The 21,759-nt window shown below is 42.8% G+C and overlaps 1 protein-coding gene across 2 annotated transcripts in view; it reads right to left on the reverse strand.

Annotated features, from left to right (window-relative positions):
- Nucleotides 1-3,676: 3,676 nt before the first annotated feature.
- The window catches only part of CMTM4 (CKLF like MARVEL transmembrane domain containing 4), a 36,894-nt gene continuing 18,811 nt past the window's right edge, over nt 3,677-21,759 (reverse strand). Inside the window, exons 3-5 of one of the 2 annotated variants that reach the window (XM_048316590.1) lie at nt 13,222-13,320; nt 12,149-12,318; nt 3,677-12,065 (exon numbers count right to left, since the gene is read on the reverse strand). In XM_048316590.1, the coding sequence (XP_048172547.1) occupies nt 11,903-12,065; nt 12,149-12,318; nt 13,222-13,320 (432 nt within the window). In that variant the 3' untranslated portion in view covers nt 3,677-11,902. Of the gene's footprint in view, nt 12,319-13,221; nt 13,321-21,759 lie in introns of both variants that reach the window. The other variant, XM_048316589.1, reaches the window with a different exon arrangement.

The raw sequence follows: 21,759 nt of genomic DNA on the forward strand, positions 1-21,759 counted from the left end.
GTGTTTGGTGTCTTTACTTATTTGGAGACCTGATTTTGCTGCTTTGCCTCTGCCCAGCACAAGGGCAGAGCGATTTAAGGAATCCTAAATCTGTTCTGGGGAGGGGGCACAGCTCAGAGCCAGCCCTGGGGTCCAGCCACAACACAAACCTCTTCCTTAGGGCATGAGATGAAGGAATTGAACCAAGAATTAGTTCTGAAATACTGAGTAGACATTGGGGGTTCAGTGCTCCCTCTTGGCAGCCAATAACCCTGTAAACAACGAAGTCCCCTTCGGGTTCACCCTTCACACACCCAGAATATACAGAGGTTGTCTGGTCATCTTTTCCACGCCGGACTAAAGTAAACAAAGGCAGCAAACAAAATGTTCATCTGTTGCTTCAGGACTGCTGTAGCAGCTTGCAGTGAGGTGCCTGCCCAGAGAATTTCCTTACTGGTCTTTAAGTACTTGGTGACTTCATTTATTTCAAAGCAGTTTGCTCCCAGGGTCAGGCATTTGTGTAAGATCCCAGCCTTTTATTTACAAAGATCTGTTTCGTGACTGAAATAAAACCCAGTTCTGTATTTCAGGAATATCATTCCAGAAAATTAAATTTAAAATAATTATTGTAAAGCCAGTTTTGATTGGGGTGGAAGTGGCTGACAGTCTTCTGCCCATTCTCTGCCACAAATACTGCACCAAGCTCAGGGTCTGGGGCACGTGGAGGAAAAGTCAGCTTGGCTTTTTGGCTTTTTGTTTGCTTGGTTTTCCTCAACTGACAAGACCAGAAGGGTGCTGGGAGTGCTGGTTTCTCTGCAATTCAGGTTTCAGGAGGCAAACACAACACTGCACCTGCAGTGTGGAGCCCTTAGTTAAGTCCTGATTTCAGTGGCCTCGTCAGACACCTCCTTCCAATCACAATCACTCATGTCCCACAGAGGAGCTGCTTCCAAAGCCCCCAGAGCCCCATCCCTGCCCTCACTGCAGCTCCAGCACAGCCACTGCCACCTGGAGTTCCTGGGCCTGCCTGAGGAGTTTCCAACCCCAAGTTTGGACAGATCCTCATAGAAACAATGCCAGAAGTTCTGTGATCTCAACACTGACTCAAAGCCACTGACAGGAAGGGAAAGAGGCACCTCTGGTGAGTTCACACAGCTCTCACATGGCTGAAGGGCTCTCTCCCTCCTACCAAGGTTTTACATTTTTCTGGGGACTTGTTCAGATTTGTGCAGTGATTTTTGGACAGGAGAGGAATTCAAATACCTTTCCAAGGAATTGAAATACCTTTCCAATGAATTCAAATACCTTTCCAAGCAGCTTTTTTAGATTCTGACTGAAGTAAGAGGCTCTGTTGTCCTTTGAGCACTCGCTCTGTCCATTACTCCACCTAATTTTGCTTTTCACTTGATACTGTTCAAAGTTCCTCAAGTCTTAAATTTCCACCTGACAGAGTCACTTCCAGGATACCAAGGAAGAGCAGAGCATCTCAGCTGCTGTGATGGTGGAGAACAGCCTGGTTGCTGGAAGGCAGAACACAATTGGATGCTCTGCTCAGCAAGCACCTAGTTCCACTCATCATCCTTCTGCCAAGGATGTTCACTGGGCACATTCCTGATCAGAAATAATGTCAGTGCATGGCCTCACTCCAGATTTGCACCAGGACACAAACTGCCCTGGAAGAGCAAATGCCAGATGTGTCAGCACGTGCACAGCAGCTCCACCTGGCCATCCTTTAATCCTCTGAGAGAGGATATATCAAGGAAGCAGAAGAAATTTAGGTAAGCACTGAGAATGTGAATCCTGTTACAAGATGCTTGAGACAACTTTTTGTATGGAGTATTGGTTTAAAAGTCAGGAATAAATAAACAGGAATGCATTCAAAAATCCACACTGCCACACAGATCCCTCCTTTAGTGGAAGAATTCACAGCACTCATTGTTTTGTAAAACTTCCAGGTCAGAAAGGAAAACAATGCTACCCAGAAAATTTAAGTGTGGTTTTGTTTGGGGCTTTGGGGAGAAGGAGTTTGGTGGGGGGTTTTTGGTTTGGGGTTGTTAGGGGTTTTTTTTGGTTGGTTGGTTGGAATTTTTGGGGGGTTTTGGGGTTTTTTTGTTGCTATTGCTTTTGTGGAGTTTGGTTGGTTGGTTGGTTTTTGTTGTTTTTTTTAAGTAAGTCAATTTTAAAATCTATTTCTGTGAAGAGGAAAATACTGATTCCAACATTAATTTTCACCAGGAAATACTTGTCCTTTTCATTTATGTATTTTGGACATAGCCCATCACATTTTTTTAGCCTGATCCATGAATTAATTAATTACAGTCTTCCCAGGAGACTGAAGGAAGACCCAGTGTCTAAAAGTTAGACAAAATAATTTCTTTTTCTACATTTGACAGCTGATGAAGCTGCTCCCAACCCAGGAGCACCACGGATGACCCTGGATAATGCCACAGTGCTGACAGCCCCACACAGGCAAAATGAACTGGCCCCTTGTAAGAGCACGTGGCTCCCTCAGGGAATCCTTCCCTTGTGCCACCACCTGTGCCCACCTCCCCACACGCCCCTGATCCCTCCCAAGTGTCCTCAGTGCAGCACCCACATTCCCAAATCTCTTCACAAACTCCTCCATCCCCCCATGCCTTTCCACAGTTCTCACCTGTATTGACTCAGTGCTTTCAACTCGTACCTAAAGCACCTGGAAAACAAAACTCCCACCAGCACCACTCGCAACCCCCAGCCCCTGAGGCAGCAGAGTATTACCCCACTCCCTGGGGCATTTCAGCCAAAAAAATCTCTTTCCAGTCCCAAATGGGCAGCTGCAAACCCCACGATGGAGCATTCCAGCCCACGGCAGCACACCAGAAACACTCCAAGAGCAATTCCACCACAACCACCTGAGCAGCAGAGCAGTTCCACGTTGTCTCTGCTCCCTCTGACCTCTCATCAAGGCCTTTCACGTGGTTTCCCATTAATTCCTGCATCCAGGAGTGTCCCACGGACAGCCCCAGCCCAGGCTGCTGTGGTGGTGTTTAATCCCCACACACAAAGTGCATTTTGCAGCTGCCCTGGCTGGATTATGAACCCAGGAACCCCCCCAGTTCTGGACCGAGGGGTTCTGCTGCCTCTTGGGGTGGTTTAACCCCAGCAGTCCCCAAGCCCTTGCAGGGCTCGCTCTCCTCCCAGCACTGGGATCGGGCAGAGAACGGGGAGGGGAAAAGTGAGAGAACCCCTGGGCTGAAATAAAGACAATTTAATAGGGAAAGCAAAAGCTGTGCTCACAAGCAAAGCAAAACAAGGAATCAATTCCCTGCTTCCCATGGGCAGGCAGGTGTTCAGCACCTGCAGGAGAGCAGGGCCACGTCCCCTGGAACGGTGACTGTGGAAGACAAACACCATCACTCCAAACCTCCCCCTTCCTCCTTCTTCTCCCCCTTCATATACTGATGTCATAAAGTCTGGAATATCCCTCTGGTCAGCTGGGGCCACCTGTCCTGGCTGTGTCTCCTCCCAACCTCCCAGGCACCCCAGCCCCTCCCCAGTGTGGCAGCACACAGGGCAGAAAAGGCCTTGGTGAGCTCAGCAATAACAAAAACATCTCTCTATTATCAACACACATCCAAAACAGCCCCACACCAGCCACTGGGAAGAAAATTATCCCAACCCAGCCCAGCCCAGGCCATGCTTACAGATGAAGATGCTGTTTTAGTACTTTAATATGTCCATTTATTAAACAGGAAGTCCTTCACAAATGATTCCGTACTATATTGATTGGGCTAAGTGTTAGAAAACTACCATTTCTCCTACATACAAAAATACAGACTTTTACCACTATGAAGAATGATCAGAAGAGTACCGTGAAAACCCAGAGAGCTCAAATCTTCCACTACCAGAAAGAAAAGACAGAAAGACAACTAAATAAAAAAAAAATGTACAAAAAGTATTGTGCCCATATACAAAAGACTGGGAAAGCAAAATGACATTTAAAACTGATAAATACACCATTTAAATTATGCTGCAACAGAATGGATTTTAAAACCAAGACTGCTTTGTGTATTGCAAGACTTTACAATTCTTCAGCTTGTGTTTTTTGATTAGCACAGACACCAAAAGAAAGGACACAACAAACTGAAAGATGGTTACTGGTGCAGGAACAAGCTGGAGGTTGTGTTTTCTTGCAGAGTACCTTGCCTTTGAGCCTGGTCAAGCACTCCCAGGACACCTTTCCCAGCCAGAGCTGGCAGCTGCTGCTCTGCCACCAGTGAGTTCCAGCTGTGGGCACAGCAGGAAGGTGCTCCCAGCTGGAGGCACCACTTTGGACCAGCTGCTGCAGCACCGGGCTCTGTGAGAACTGCAGAACTCAGCAGGACAATGGGAAACCCTTCAGGGCTGGGAACTGTCTCCAGGTGAACGTGTGCTGGCTGCTGATACTCCTCCAGCCCTGCAGCAGGACCTGGTGATCAGTGGAGCCCTGGCCTGCAGCCCCCGAGGCGAGGGGCACTGCCCAGGGAAGGACAACAGTCAGGTGCTGCACTCGCACACAGAGGATGTTCCGAGGATTCTCCAGGACAGAACATTGCAGGTTTTACTTCAAAAGCAAAGTACCAAGGAGATTACACAGACTTGTGCTCATGTGATAAAAGGAAAATTGCATCCCCTTTGCTCAGCCTGAATGGAATTCTAACCTGGTACTTCCATAATACCTCTGAGCTGTTTGCAATTACAAACCTGTCAACACAGCAACTGTAACCCAGAGGGACAAAGTGTTTTGGTCAGGCCTGGATGCTCCCTCCTCAGAAGCTGTAAATCATGCATGATGAGCTAGAATTGGAATGTTTGGATTGGGCTGCAGAGTCTGTCTAGAGGACCCAGAGTCAGCCCTGAGGATACAGACATCCCACACTGAGCATCCCTCCACAAGGCTCAAGGAAGGAAATCTGGAGCACCAGAAATGTGCTTCATCTCCAGGCTCAGGTGGCAGCTGAGGGCAGAGCAAAGGAGACACAATCTGTGATTCTCTAGGGGTCAGATTTAGTGCACACAGGCAGGGAAGGCAGTGACCACAGCAGCCATAAACCTGGTGTTGGTGGGAACAAAGCACAACGAGGCCAGAGCTGCATTAGTGACTCACATTACAAAAATAGTGTTTACTGGATTAATAAATTTACATCTCTATTCCTGTGAATGACAAGTGTTTGTACCACACATGGAAGGCACCCTAGGTGAAGCAGTTTTTCGGTATTTGTTTACAATTCTGTGAAAAGACATACAAAGTGTCAACTTCCAAATCAAATTCGAGCATTATAATGAGAAATAAATACATACTTTACTATTTTATTGTGGGTTCCTGAACCCTTACAAACTTCAACATATACAAACAGTTTCAAATGACACTAACACAGAAGAGAGTAAGTCTAGACAGATATAATGATTAGCTAAGTCATTCGTCCTATTATGTCATAAATGTTGTGTCTAAAGTATAGAAATCATTTTAAAATGCAATAAATTGGCCACAATATATAAATCAAAGTATTTTCTTACGCCAGGACTGTGGTGTATGAGTTAAAGCTCGATGAGCTGTAGTGCTAAGACACTCTCCCTCCACAAGATCCAACAATAGAAACCAGTAAACATTCAAGATTAAAGTATAAACAGTAGAAAAATGAAGGTACCAATTGTTGTAATAAAAGGGTGCTAGCCAGGACCACTTTAACCTGCAGACATCAGGACAGCTGTAACATCACTAAAAATATTTAGACAACACTACTTTGGGGATTAAAAGGTTACCAAAAGTGATAAATCAGCCTAGTTAAGAGAGGATGTTTTCTTTCAGACACATGAAGGTTTTAATTAAATATGTCTATTGAGACATTTGTCCAAAGCAAAACAATACAATACCCTGAAATTTCCTGTGCTCTAGACAATAGCCTGTGACAGTCACAAGAGGCAGATGCTCAAGTTCCATTCTGTTACTCACATCCAGATGTTATTAAAATAGCTGTAGGGACCAGCCCCAATCAAAAAATAAGAACCCCCCCAGATACTCTGTTAAAACAATCTGGCTATTGCCTTTTTAAACGCTCCTATGTCCTCATTCTGAAGCCGTGAAGAAAGTTCCCACATCCTTCCATAAATGCTAACTGGCTTTTTAAAGTTTTACCCATGAAGTCCATGGGATACAGATAAAACCTTCGTAGTAAACACAAAGCTCTATGTTATAAATATGTCAATCAAGGTAACTATGTATACTGTATATAAAATTAAATATCTTCTGTTTGCCAAGTATAATTTAAAAAGGAATATCTGTGGCTAGTTATAAAAAAATATTTATTAACCCATAGAGATTAAAAGGCAATTTCATTAACTCCTCCATCCAACATATATAGAAGAGCTGCACTGGGATTCTGGATAGGTAATTTTATCTAATCACATTCCTATGATAAATAGACAACTTTCATTTCTGGGCATATATAAGAACACTTTTGAAAGCTGCATATCCCAAAAGAAAATTAGATTGTGTTGTATACTCTAAATTAAAGGCTACCAGAAATCACAGTGTAAGCAGATTTTTTAAAGATTACTTTTAGCATACAAATGTTTAAATTATAGACAGATTTTAAAAAATACAACACAAAAAAAAAGACCAAAACAAGGGAACCCTTTCAGGTTGGACAGCACCACTGACTTCATCAAGCAGATTTCTCAAGGTGGCCAAGTGGCTGACAGGGAAAATAATATACCAGGAAAAAACCTCTAAAATGTCATTCAGAGATTTCCTGAGTATTTGAATAAATTCATTTTAACCAACTCCCTCTGTCAAAATAAAGAGAGGGGACACGGCATAATTTCTATGAAGTATTTTCAAACATTCCGTGTGTTTTTGTACTGATTTCAGGATCATTTTAGAATGCTTTTGTTGCCATTAAAATCCACACACAGGACACTTCTATCTGCACAGTAATTTTGAGCTTTGCTGGCCCTCCAGACAACAAACAATCCATTATTTCACGCTACAAGTGAGCCAAGTGCCTGATTTTCAGAAGTGCCACACGTTGGCTTTACTCCTTCCCGTGGGACTGAGCAGAGCCTGGATCCCCTCTGGAGCAGCTCCTCTGGAGCAGCCCCGAGCCAGCTGGAAGCTGAGCCTGGACAATCCCAGCCCTCTCTCAGCCCCCCCGAGCTGCTGAGATCACCAGGACCACCATGGGTGCACAATCTCTCCACTATGGGTTCTTACTGTCCATGTATCCCTTTGAAAGCACTGGATTGTCAAGTGTCCTCCTCACATCTCAAATTCCTTATCAGACTGTGCCTTTTTATTATCCCGAGTATCTGCTGAAGATTTTTGGCTCCAGAGCTCTCAGGACAAGAACTGTTCTTTATGTTCTTCCATGGACAAAGCTGTTCAGTATCCCAGCTGAGCAGCAAAGAGGATATTATTGTCTACACTGTCTGAACTGCTATTAAGTTTGGTTTCATTTTTTTTAACTATGCCCTAAAAAACATCATTCTTGGTTATTTTAGATTTTTGGTGAGTTTTTTTCCCTCACGAAAGAAAACAATAGAATTATTACAAAGTTGTCATGAGACGAGAAAATAACAGATACAGAAAGAGGCTAAGGAAGAGGAAGGAAGAAAGGATTGCATTAATAAAGCCACATATTAGGTAAGCATCTGCTGTGCCTCCACATCCCCAAAACAGCAGAACAGTCCCAAACACCAAACTCATTTAGAGACCTTAAAGCTCATGAAAAGCTAGTGGTGCACTGCCTCAGACCAGCCCCGTGCAGCCTGCAGCAGATCCACTCCTGCTGTGTCCATGAACCACCAATTCTGCTCTGCTGGGAGGGGCAAGCAGCACATGGGACAGAAAAATTCACAGGGGGAAAAAATAAACTATTACCTCAGGGAAGAGTGGGAATCTTCCCCTCCTCTTTCTAGAAGCAGCAATGAAATACAGAGAGGTGAAACAAGTCCAGACCGTGCCACGAGACGCAGAGTGCAACTCATGACAAAGCCAGTGAAGAAGCGACACACGCTGCTCCTTTTATTGAAACCCCATGTCAAAGACACCTTGTAAGTGAAAGATGAGCTGCTACCAAGACACAGATCTTTGCTGATGCTGTGCTCCTGAATCCAGTGATCAACACAGGCTGAAATATCAGCTCAGTGCCTGTCTCTCAGAAGGCACAGGGAGATCAATCCCTACCCCTCCCAAGCTCTAAGCACATGGCTCCTACCAGGAATCTCACACCAACACCAGCTTCCCACAGTCCCACGGGAAAGACCACCCAGCCCAAGCCTCCTAAACATCAGGAAAGGGAAGAGCACCAGAGCTGAAATAAAGGGATCTGGACACGTTCTGATCTTCCTGGCACTGCAGCAGACACACTACATGGACCAACAAACAAGGCTTAGCAAGAATTAAATATTAAAGCATCAGATCTATGAGGCACAAATATTCCAAATGAAAGGAAAAAGTGGAGAGAAAGAAGGAATTGGCTTTCCTCAGACACATAACTCAGTTCCTCTGGGGCTTTAGGAGCTCCTGCTGGGGCCATTTGCACAGCACAAGGATGTGGGACAAACCTCACCTGGGCAGTGAGAGGCAAACAGACTCTTCCAGCACTGTGTAACAACTCCCAAGCTGCTGCTCCAGTCAGATCTTACTGTTTAATATTTTGATGTCTGGGCATAAGCTGCAGAATTTAGTCATTTCTACACACAGAAATACACAGAGATTCCAGGTCTAAGGGCCTTGTTTGACCAAAGGGGACTCATCCAAACCATTACTGTTTCAAGCATCCTGCTCCTACCAAGTTCAAGTGTTTGCTCTAATTTGGTTCTGTTTACATTGGGGTTTGAGTCCCTTTATGGAGCTAACAGCACCCTTAAGGACTAAAAGAAATTATCCCTATGTGCTGGCAATTACAAGCAAGACTGAGAGAGAAGCAATTTAATGTCACTTTTCTAAGCAAGTAAAAAAAAAATTTAAACTTTCTACCCTGTTTTCTTCCTTAAGGGTTTATTTGTGTGACTGCAGTTAGATAATAGCCTTAAAACAGTACCTCTCCAATACACTGTGTAAAATTAACTCAGGGGGAATGAGCCACATATACATCAAAGTATCTTAATATTTCAAATGTAGTTGTCTCTCACAGCTACTTTATTTCCCTTCCATATAATCCAAATAGTAAATAATGTCTCTGCAGAGCAATAATAGCTCAAGATTTTTTAGAAAGTATATACTGTACAACACTAAAAATCATCTTTGGTCCCAAAAATCAGGAAATTACAAATTTACATTTGCTTTTCTTTTACGAAGTGAATCAGATAGCGTTTTTAAAATTAATGCTCTCTTTTGGATTCCACCCTGAGAGTGTGCTAAGCTCAGGGTGTGATGGAACTAATAAATCCTGCCATTCTCAGCTGAAGAAAACTTATCCCACCTGCAGCAGCCCCAAGGCCTTTCCAGCACCACTGCCCAAGGACTGCACTGCACTGGAGGTGTGACTGCCCCACTCTGCTCCTGTCACTGCAGCTCAACAGGAGCTGGGAGCTCACTCCAGACAAAACCCCAGAGCTACCCTTTCTCTAGGCAAGGAATTTGAAAGGTACTGAATTCATAAACCTAGAGAGGCACAAGAGCTCCCAGAGCTCTGCCCCAACCACAATGAGCCCAGGGAGCACAGGAGAGGATCTGGGAATGCTCCTTCAGCCCTGGCCAGCAGCCAGCAACAGGACAGACTCCTGACAAAATCCCCTTGGGACACCATCCTGGTCCCTGATTTCAGATGGCAGCTCCACTCCAAAAGCATGGATCTTCTGGAGAACTGTATTTTGGATCTCAGTAGGTGAGCTTGGCTTGATTTTGGTTTTGGTGTGGGATGTTTGGGGGTTTTTTTTTTTGGTTTTGTCTGGTTTGGGTTGGGGTTTTTTACAATCTTTATAGAGACTGCTTTGATGGCAGTTTACAATTCCAGACTGGGTGTGCTTGTGCTACTTTCAAAAGTCTTGTAATGATTGACATTGCAAACTCTGCCAGTCCTGGGCAGTGCTGGCAAACAGCAGGGCTGTCACAGCAGTTCTGGCAGTAACAAATTGTTCTTTCTTACCACCCTGGCCATGGAACTGTCACGTACTGCTCAGGGAATGCACCCAGGTGAGACAACCCTCTGTGAAATGTCTCTGTTCTAATCCAACACCAAGAGTTGGTTCCATCTTCTTTTCAACTGGTGTTCCCTTTGGCATTACATCCAATAAAGCACAATAAAATTTTACTATAGGAACTGGTAAACCATCATTCACTAAGAAAATGCAAATTTTCCTTAACCTCATCAGTAACTCTGAATTTTAATCTCCATCTTAGCCCCTAAGGTGAAATGCACTGTAGATGTCAGTAAAAAATGAAAAGGCATCACCTTTGTCACCTTTTTTCACTCATCAAAATAATTCTCTGCTGCTCAATTTGAATATTGCAGCATTAGGTTCACACCTTCACTATCCCAGTTCCTTCCAGTATTATAAAAGCCCAGGCACTTCTCCTGATCTCCTGTTTGGTGTCACCTGGTTTTCATGGTTAAAATAACTTATCCACCATACACAGCCAGTTGTTCTTAAGGCTCCAGGTACTGCACCCACCCTGAGGAGTGCAGCTCCATCAGGACACAGAAACTCAGGCATACATGGCAAACAGTTCCACTAATTCCACAGATTTTCATTTTCCTCACACCAGAAAGGAGTTCAGCTCTAGAGATCTTCTCCCACACACACAGTCTTCACACAGGCACACAAATGCCAAATAATGCACTACAGAGATAAAAAACACCAAAGAAACAGAAAAATCTGAAGAGACATCTTCCTAATAATATTGTGACATTGTCTAGCCAATTACTGCTGAATTTGAGTTGTGAGTAGAGAAAATGTAATTCATTCACTGGAAGTACAAGGAAAATAAAAAAAACCTTCAGTTAAGTAAAACTATTTCTAAACAAATCAATACAATCGTATTATTTTTCAATTAGCTAAATTCATTTTCCAAAGAACTATTAGGGGAAAAAATCTGCAGAAACACCCAGTTAAAATAAAAATCAGGTTTACCTACTACCAATGGGTTTAATTTTAGAACAACCATCCTTCCAAAAAGAAATATTTACTTTACATGAATCACAACATTGCAACCTTAGGAACACTTTAAAAGCACATAAATTTTTGCTAGCTCTTCCTTACCCTGGGCTTGGAGGGAAAGCAAGTTCTAGCAACAATTTCTAGAAATGTTGAACCTTAAAAAAAAAAGAAAAAAGGAAAAAAAAAAAGAAAAAGAAAAAGAAAGCCACGGCTGGAATGTAAGTCTATAGGATGACAACCCCTTCACTCTCTTACTGTGCCCCTCAAGCCCCTTTCCTCCACCCTGTCTCCTAAATATATTTATTTTCCCACTTTGGACTGACAACTGGAATGTGTCCCAACATGAGCAGACAACCACCTATTCACACTCAGTGCACCCCCACCAGTGACCACCCCAGCCCCAGCCCAGTTCAGAGCTGGCCGGTGGCCCTTTCCCAGCACACTGCATCCATGAGAACACGTGGAATGGAATGGTTATCCAGCAGCCAGGCAGGTGTGCCAGAGGCTGCAGGGCAGGAGGGAGCAGGAGGACAGACAGACACAGTTTGGGATGGACAGACCCCGCTGGCTGACACGGGCCGTGGCTGAGTTATTGCTGTGTGCCCCTGGCTCCTTGGCACATCTGGGTGTTCCACCTGTGCATTTCCCTCCTCTGTCACCCAGCCAGGGTAGGGCTGCTCTGTCTTTGGGGCAGATGAAGGAACAGTGGATCTTCAGAGGGGGAAGGAAACTACTGTGCAGTTATCCAAAACAGAAACGTACTTCAGCACATATATATGTTATATACTATATATTCTATGAGCTATATAATATATGCACATATATATGTGGAGAGCTTGGAGGGACCTTCCTTTTGAATGACCAACATTTTCTGCCTCCGTGACAACAGCTTCTGGCTCAATGCATCTCTGCACTCATGTGCAGGGCTGGGCATCCTTCGCCACCCTCGGATCTGCCTTTTCCTCCTTAAATAAAGCAAAAACCCTTATTCCATGAGGGAGTTGAGTGCTTCTTTTCCCTTTCAGTCCCATCTGAGGGTCAGTGTCACGCGTCCAGGCGCTGGATCTCCGGGCGATGCACGACCTCCCTGGACTCTGTCCGAGCGCGGATGTAGTCGCTGGTCTGGCGGCTGCTCTGCTGCCTGCTGCTCATTCGCCACTTCTTAATTGCTAAAAACGTGTTCACAGCATACACTGCCATTGCCAGGAAACCAAACACCTACAAGAAGCAGAAAGAGTTGTCGAAGACAATTTCTGAAAACAAGAAGAAAAGCACTTTCACAGCAAAGTCCTCAGAAGTTCAGTTTCCTGCATTATTTGCACTGACAAATCATCACGGCCTGGGAACTTGTTTTTCTTCTTCAATGAACTAGAGAATCTGCAAAAGTGACTAAGTTCAATGATCCCAGAAAACAAAGTTCTCTGACTACCAACATGACAATTAAATCCTGCAGTGCAGCCCAGTGGAAGACCCCCTTGTAAAGAAACCAGCCCTTCATCCAAAAGCTCATTCCTCAGGGTGCCCATGAAAAGTGACAAGTCCAGAGCCTCAGCCTGGAGAAGCAGCTGCTTTGCAGCTTTTCCTCTATGCTTCTGCAGGACTCATGGGATTTTAAAAACCAGGTTTGAAAAGAAAATAAAAAAGAAAATAAAAAGAGGTTGCCAACTCATGCACAAAACTAATTTGCTTGAACTGACTGTTGTAGATTTAAAACCCTGAAGTGCTACTACATTCACTCCACAGAACAAAAAACCACGTGTACTGAGCAAGAACTCAGCAAATTATGTGTAAGCAGCTTCAATTTCTTCTGAATTTTTGGCTCTAACTTTTCCATAGGCTTGCAACATAGAGCAGGATCATGTAAGGCAGCTATAGAGAAAGGCAAGTTCAACTGCAAAGTGTTCTCTGCAAGTCATTTTTCCCCTATTCTTGCCTCAAGCCTTAAGACAAAGCTCCAAGGATGTTAACACTCTTAAAATAAGAACTACCTTATAGCAAACTGTAAAATTAGAAGTAAATTGTGATGGAAAAAGCAACAGGGGTATTCAATCAATGAGTAAAAGTTAATTCTAAGTTTTAATGCAAGATAAGGGTCAGATATAAACAAGTTTAAATTCTTACCACAGCAGCAATTTCTGCTCCAGTTTTATGGTTTAAAGCAGCAAGTACTACAGAGGCAATGAAAAAGAAGAAAGTGCTGAGTCCAGTGTTGACCAGATCCTAAAAAACAAATTCAATAGCATTACTAAATGATGATTGTTTGCTTTATCAGAAGTGATGACACAGAAGGGTGGAACAAGAACTGCAGCAAGTGCTCAGGTGTTGCACAGAAGGCAGAGGCAGTCACACAGGACCAGCAGCAGCGTTTGCTGCAGTCCCACAGCACACAGAGCACTCTGCAGCCCTGGGCCATCAGCTCAGCCCAGGCTGGCTCCAGGCAGAGCTGTCAGCACAGGGATGGGCTCACCCTGCCAGAGCCCAGCGGGTGCTGAACCAGCCTGGCTGTCAGACTGGGCACTGCAGGAACCTCTGATCCCACATCCCAGACACCAGGCAGGAGCTTTTCTACCCATTCCTTGAGGCCTTCACTGTACAAAACTGTGCATCCTGTGCCACTTCTGTGAGTAACAGCTGCCAGTAGTGTAAGAACACAGAGATTTTTACCTATTTATTGCATAAAACTGGTGTTTCAGGCAGACATTTTAGAACATAAGCACAGCAACATGCTCAGGGAAAACCCCTGCTTTGTTCCAAGTGAAGAAAAACAACTTGCTACACACAATTCATGTGCTGAACATGTCACTGGTGTTCAGACGCTGCTGCTGCCATGCCTCACCTCAAACAGGGTCATTAACATGTCACTGGAACCAAAGGAAGAATTCTGTATGGCAGGTATTTGCACAAAAATAATTATATCAATACAAGACAAACCGATCAGACTCGAGGGAAAAAACATTCAAGGGTGTGAATAACAGAAGAAACAAAGTCTAGATTCATTCAGGACAAGGTGTTCAGTGTGTTATCAGGATACCTTTCACATCTGATGTGTATGGACACTGCACTATCCGCATGCTCCCACTAAGCTGGGGAACACCATTCCCAAACCACGAACGAACCATGGATGAACAGGTGAGGTCAGGGTGGAGGGATCAAGAAAGGACAATTCAGCACAAACATGAAGTGGGAAGCAAATACTACCATAGGCAGAGGGGATTGAAAGAAAACCTGCATACAAGATTGCTGTGCAACTTACAGGCTTGAGGTGAAGAAAAAAACAAAAAACCCATACAAAACAAAACCATAGTGAACACAGCAACTCCCACCATATAAAACCAATCACAATAATTAGAATTCAAGGCCAATTTCTTCTACTTGACTCTCTTCTCCCACATGCAAGGCAGGCTCACTTCCTGTTACAGCTCCTTCACTTTTTCCATTTTTTAAAGATGATTTTATTTCATTTTTTCCCCAGAGTGCATCTTGTGAAGTGCAATAAGAAGTCAGGCTTAGAAAATTTAAGACATGACTCTAAACTGACTCTGCTGGGTATGAATCCCATAACTATGTTCCAGTTACACAGCACAAAGACTTTGAAGGGAACAGTGCCATCCAGCCACCCCCAAAACACCTCTTTTCCTAGCCATGATTACAGAATGCTTTAGAAAGTAACTGTAGAAATGGAAGTTTCTGGCACGGTGTTAATTCACAGGAAACTATTTTGAGGGTACTGACTCAGCAACAGCTGGTTACCAAAACTGAGTGTACAGACTGCATGAGGCATCACTGAGGCCTGATCCTCATCTCCAACAGGGACCTTCCCAAGGAATCAGAGAGGCTTCCATGGCTCATTGCCACTTCCACTCTCATGTCCAGATGTCATGAGCCCTGTAAGACCCAAACTCTTTATCAAATAGTAAAGAAACAAAACCAAATCGTGAGTCTCACAAATTCCTACCAATTTTTCACCTGCCTGTGTAAAGAGAGAGATTTTTTTATCCCTGCTCAAGCTTACTGAGATAGATGCTACCTGGCACTTAGGACATCAAACAAATCCAAATTCTATTAACTAGCTATTGGCAGTTTTAATTATAGAACTTTTGCTTTGCAGAGATAAAGTTTAAACTTTATATAAATAGAGGTATTAGAAAATAAATGGCATTTCACAATTTCTGCAAGCATGCCCCTCCGCAGCTCTGAGTTTACAGCTCTAACTGGGCTCCTGCAGTTGCCAACACGAGCTGTGGTTCTCACCTGCACAAACCTTTTTCCCACTAGAGGGGAAGTCTCACTGTATCTGCAACAGTGTTCAACATTTCCACCAAGTCTCTATGTAAATACATGTGTGTCACCAAGAATGTGCAAACTAAATATTGAGGAGAGGGCAGCTACGCTCTTGGATAATTAAAAAAAAAAACTAAATTAGTTCAACTCAAGGTCAAGCTGTGTATTTTACTACCAGAGTACATTTGGCATCTACAAATCCTAGAAGAAATAATCCAGAAGAACTTAGTAATTACTGTAGGCAAGCATCTCAAGAGGTGCTGCCATGACCAAAAAAAAGGGAGAAAAATCACTTTTGCACTCCTTTGGACATATGGACACGATAGGTGGTAATCTTAACTTTGCAAGGGACACTGGAATGCTGCATCCTGTTCCTGTATCCACATTTTTAAAAGAAGGTTGAAAAATTGGACAGGGTACAGAAAAGAGCCACAGACGTTATTGAAAGGAGGAGAGAATTTCTCACAGTATGAATCAAAAGAACCTAAACTGCTTTGAATATTAAAAAGATTGAGCTGTGCACATGAAGACTCCAGTGTTCAAACAATCAAAAATACTGGTTGTTTTAAAAGCTTAACATCAGAAAGCCAACAAAATTAACAGCAAAACAAAATCAACAGCTGCAAAGTTAAGGCAGAAGTAATACTCAAAATGAAGCTAATTTTAATTGCAGGAGACCTAATCATCAGAACAAGCAACCAAAGCTGTATTTAATATTCTACCCTTTCACTTCTTATAATCCAGGTTATGCTTTTTCAGACACATTTTGTACTTCCTTAGTACCATACTTAAGGATGACATGGATGATACATGATGGTCTATGATTTATGGGGTCAGATGTGCTCATTAATTAATCCTGCTGACCTCTGACTTTTTAAATCACCTTGGGGACCTTTCCAAAGGAGCACAGTGTAAGCAAGATGACCAGGCCTGCCCACAACATGACACATTTATCACCCAGCTCCACACTACAAATGGACCTTGAAGGCTTCTTTCAAGAGCTCTGAGATACTGTAGAATATAAAATCCTGCTGAAATTAAACTGCTGATGCCTTTCCTAACGTGCTTTGATATAAGTATATCAGAAACTTGTCATCATCACTGGCATTTTATTCTAGTTTACTTTTTACAAAGAATATCAAATTCCTTACAGAGAATTCAACAATTTAAATCTAAAGAATTGATTCTATCTTGAGGCTCCAATTTATTCATCTCTGCAATTTCATTTGCCCTGTTTAGGTCAAACCTTTCTAATGCAATTAACAATTGCTCTACATTCCTACAATAAGGCTGGTTTCTGAAAAAGCCAAAACAAAAATGATCTTTTATACCCCCAGAGCAGACTGTTGGGAGCTTAAGGAGCAATGACACTGTCACACACACATGTAATGGTAACATCAGAGATCCAATTAGCAGTGGAGGTTTTTAATCTAAAATGTGGGAGCTACTACTTAGAGCAGAAAGATAAGAAAAGAAAAAAACAAGGGGTTTGGGCGAAGTCAGAGCAGAAATAAAAGCAAGAAGTAAAGAACCCTCCCTAAAATACTCTTTAAATTTTTTCCACGTAAGAGAAAATGAATAATCGTGACAATAAGAAGAATAAACTAATTGAAAAAAGATGAGCTGCTTCAAATCTGGCCATGATGGAGCTGAAGTTCTTGCTATTATATTTATAGACAAAGTAAAACCACATCACAGAGGTAAAAGAATTTCTGCTGAAATTACAGCAACCTCATGAGACACAGTATGCTGTGCCATAAAATACTGTACAGAGCTGCCATCCACAACAGAATCAAATCTTTGAGCTGAATCAAATCCACTCCAGGCTGCTGCTGCTCCCTTTCTCCTTTCCAAAATTACTTCTGGTCACTTGCTAGTTTATTTGCAAGTAATTCTGTTCAGTCCCCAGTGGTCCTGTCAGTCCAAAGGAGAGCATCCAAGGCCATGGATTTGCTCTCTGTCCCACTCAGAAGGAGGACAAGGCAGAGATGTTGTAACTCATGGATGAAGAAGGGCTTATGCCAAGATAAATATTTTATTATAAAAAAGGACGACGCTTTTGTTCTGCTGATTCTGCTGTAAAGGTGGGAAACCCCATTCCATGATTCTGTGATCATCCTACACTCTTGGTTTTAAGGGTCCAGGCAGGTATGGCTCCTGGACTAATGAGGATGGAAAAGCTGAACTGGTGCTACAAATGAGAGGTCTTAACAGACTTGAAAACTGCCAACAAGTCACTCCTGACAGCTGCAAAGCTCCTCAGCTTCCAAGCTGCTGCTCAGCCTTGCAGGCTGGGACATCACCAGGAGCTGGCTCTGATGCTCAGAGGCTTCAGTAACATCCACATGCCTTTATCCACAGCTGTCCACAACTTCACACAAGCTTTTAAGAACCATTCAATCAAAATTCCTGCCCTGCCTTTTTATCCTGTATTTCATCCTGCACAAGTGACCAGGTACCCTTTAAAAAGCAGACAGTGCCATATCACAATTGTAACTCGTGTGAACAAAGATATGACATTTAAACTGGTGGTTGGCCTTGCCATTTGCTTTCTGAAATCCAAACGTTTACATCTAGATGGAGATTAAAGTGACTAAACTAATGCACTCTGGAGAAGCCTGCAGATTTCAACAGCATGACTTTGCCACAAAAGGTGACACCAGTGGCCTGCTGGTGTCTGATTTATCTTCCACAGAAGATGGAGCTCCAAGTAACATCTCCTTTTAGTTTTGTTTGGGGTTGCTGGTTTGTTTGTCAGGGGAAGGGAGGGTGAGTGTGGTTATTAATATTTCTTTAATTCTTATTTTAAATTTTTGTACAATGACCCTCATTTTTCCTCCAACCAGTACTTTATTTGCAAGGTTTGGGAACATTTCCCCTTGCTTCTGTATGAAGTTATCAAGTTGAAGGTTACAAACAGTCAGTCCTCTAAACCAAGCACCTCTGGTCAAACTCACATAATTTTGCTCTGCTATTAAACACTGTTTGAGTATTTTGCACCACAACTAAAAATAAAAAGATGGTTCCTCAAGCAAAAAAAAGTGCTAGGTAGAAAGAACCAAATTAACCATATGAGCATTAATTGCCATCTCTTCTTTCCCTCATTTATTTAGAGTTACCTTAGTAAACACAAGATCCACTTAAGCATTGCTTCCCCAGTAAGAGTCCATAAACATCAATTTCAGAAAGTTACTGTCACAAAGCAACAGACCACACCTGCAATAACTACCAAAATACATGGTATTTCTTGCATTTAAAAGTTGAGACTGCATTTATTACAGAATAACATTTACACCATGCACCAAATGAGAAAAGTCCATGAAGAGCCCAGAGGGAATTAATTCTAACAATTTTTTTTAAACTTATAAAATGTTCATTTTTATCCTCAATAGGTACTACTATTTTGAGAGCAGTAAACATAAAGGTCAAGGATGACTGATTTTTCATTCAACAGCTAAGGAAAGCAAGATGTTTGTTCAAAACAGAAGGGGGGAAAATAAATTAAAAATAGAAATAAAGATCAAGATTGCCCTGTGAAGGCCTGTGAACTACAGCTTTGGAATTACACTCTGCAGAGACAAGGCAGGCACAGGACAGTTTGTCATTTGTGCACCACATGAAATTTTCTGCCAACTCCTTCAAGTGTCAGTTGCATTGCATACAAGGTTTCATTGCCACAGCAGTGAAGAACCCCAGCCCTGCAGAGATGATGAAATCGAGTGTCCAGGCAGCACAGAGCTCCCCAGCTGCTCCGTGTGTTCGAACACACACACCTGGCTCCCCGTTTGCTCCCTGCTGCTTCCTTGGGACTGAGTCCAGCCCAGTGGAACTGATTTTGTGCTGTGCCCAGTTCTGTGCCTCACTTCTAAGGCTGCTCTCAGCTGAAATACTCTGCAGTCAGAACTGCAAAAACACTCCCATAACTCCAGTGAGTGCATCAAGAAAGTAATTTACAACCAAAAAATCAATGGTCAAAAAGTCTTGGAAGATTTTTTTCCCTGCACCCACACAAACAGTTCATTCTACTGGCTGACTGTGCAATGATTTACACTGGTACTCAGATAATCGGGTTTCTCTTGTCACACAAACCCCCATCCAAGAGACACTGCCAAATTCCAGCGTTCCCAGCTCTTTGGCAGCTCTGAGGGGTCTCCCTGAGAAGGAGAGAGGATCCCAGCACAGGATCCCAGTCACACTGCAGCCCCTGGGGCTCCAGCACCTCTCCTGCCCAGCCCTGCTCCTGCAGGGGCAGCTCACGTTCACCCCTTGGATACCAGAGCTTCAGCTCTCCCTGCACATCACATGAGACCCAAACCATGAATTTTAGAAAAACGACAAAAGGATCATTTAGGCAAAGGCAAAACTATGGCAAAATTCATTAGCTCTCTGAAAGCAAACGTGTCCGAGCTCCTGGTGGAGCAGGAGCTGCTGTGCTCCCCATTCCCCTGGGCCACTCCTGTCTCCCTGCAGAACGGGCTCCCTTTGAACTGTGAGGCATAAAGGAAATGGAAATTTCCACTGACAGGTTCCCCAGCTTTTGCATTTTTGCATAATATTGATAGTGCTGCACAACACAGACAAGTGACTGTTCTTTCATCTTGCTGGAACAAACCCGCCTCTCTCCAACACACCCAGACAAGGCTCTCTTCTACCCTCACCAGCTCCATGTTTCTTGCATATTTACCTCAGGAAAATATGAAAATGACTGGCGAGTCTCTAATTAGGATCAAAACAAATCTCTTTTCCCCAAACGGCTAAAAATACATATTTAAAAAAATTTAGCAACTTTGCATATCTGTTAGATCCTAGTCTATACTGATCCACATTTTCATTCCAGCCAGGGACAGGGGACATCTGCCAATATCCACAACATGCTGGGAAGAATTCTAATTTTAATAAACTTTTAAAGCAAATAATCCTGTGTTGGACAATAGTACTTGATGGCCAGGTACTGTCTAATACACAGGATCATTTGAAAGCAAATGGTTTCAATGGTTTCTAGGAAGAAGTGCTGTTTTTAAAGAAAGATTTCTTCCTAAATTTAAGTTGATTAAATTCCTTCAAGCACTGCAACAGCCTCTTCTTTTCACACAGCTTCTAAAAGCAATGTTAGAGACTTTCCATAAGGGAAATATGCATTATAAAGTCATATATATTTTTAAAAGCACATATCTTGATGAATTTATACATAAGCAGGAGTGACTTCCTCCTAAAGCACTAAGGGATGTGAAAGACTGTTGTACAGAAAGCAACTCCTGTAGTAACTGTGTCATATACAGAGGCTGCAAAAGTATAAAAAAAACCATCAAAACACAGGAAAGTAATAAATATTGAAAGAGGCAAATAATGTATGAGCATACATTTAAATGGTAAAGAATAAAATGCCAAAATAAGCAAAAGAAAAAAAAAAAAATCAGCCAGAACCCTACATTCTTAAATTTCTACTAACTTGGCCAAAGTAATGTCCCACAGGTGTTTTATCAGCAGCCTTTGATCTCACACTCTGTACTGCAGGAACAGCTGTAGAATCACAGAATGGTCCCAAGCACTCTGAATTAAAGAAGGTACTCCCTCACTCCTGTCAGAGGAACAGTCCCACCTGTTTGCTAAAATCAAATAATTATAAATAAAAATCAAATATAATCAGATTGTTGAAATCTATAAGAAATACCAGGAAGAAGGACGGTGTCATCAGTTCATGGAAGACACAAGCTGCCAGTTCCCTTCTCACTTCTGGAGAACTGTGGTGCAAGGATGGAAGAAGCATTTCATCTTCAGTACACAAGTAACAGAATGAGACTTGGGAGATCATGGCAAATTCCTTCTCCCTCTGCATCTGGCACTATGAACTAAAGCAAAGCATCTGCAGTGTATTCCAGGTGCCTTTTGCTCTGATCTCCAACCTGCTCAGGTTGCTCCAATGCTGTTTAGGCAGGGGGCTCAGAACGTGACCACTGCTCAAAAACCAAAATACCTTTATAAAACAAAACAAAAAAAACCCACAGCACAGCTGATTGGATTTTTAACCTCACCTTCCCCAAAAGATCTCCTAACAGGTGCTATGCAGAGACAATTGATGCTGCCTCAGAGGGATAATTCCTGTGCAGTTACCAGCCACAGCTCACAGAACACCTGGTCTATCTACCAAGTGCTCTTAGAAGGAGTTCATCAATAGATTATGCAGGCCCAGGGTAGAAAGGATCATCTAATTCCACGTTCCAGTCTCAATTTAAACAAGCCATTTAGGCTTAGAAACGAAGCAAACTGCAACATTAATAAATTATGTTTTAAACAATTTTTTTTAAAAATCACACAGAAGCCTAAAGACCTCTGGGACTCCAACAGTACTTGCAAAATGACTGTTGTAACATAAAACAG

Source organism: Corvus hawaiiensis, chromosome 12 (assembly GCF_020740725.1).
Source record: "Corvus hawaiiensis isolate bCorHaw1 chromosome 12, bCorHaw1.pri.cur, whole genome shotgun sequence".
Lineage (NCBI taxonomy): Eukaryota > Metazoa > Chordata > Aves > Passeriformes > Corvidae > Corvus > Corvus hawaiiensis.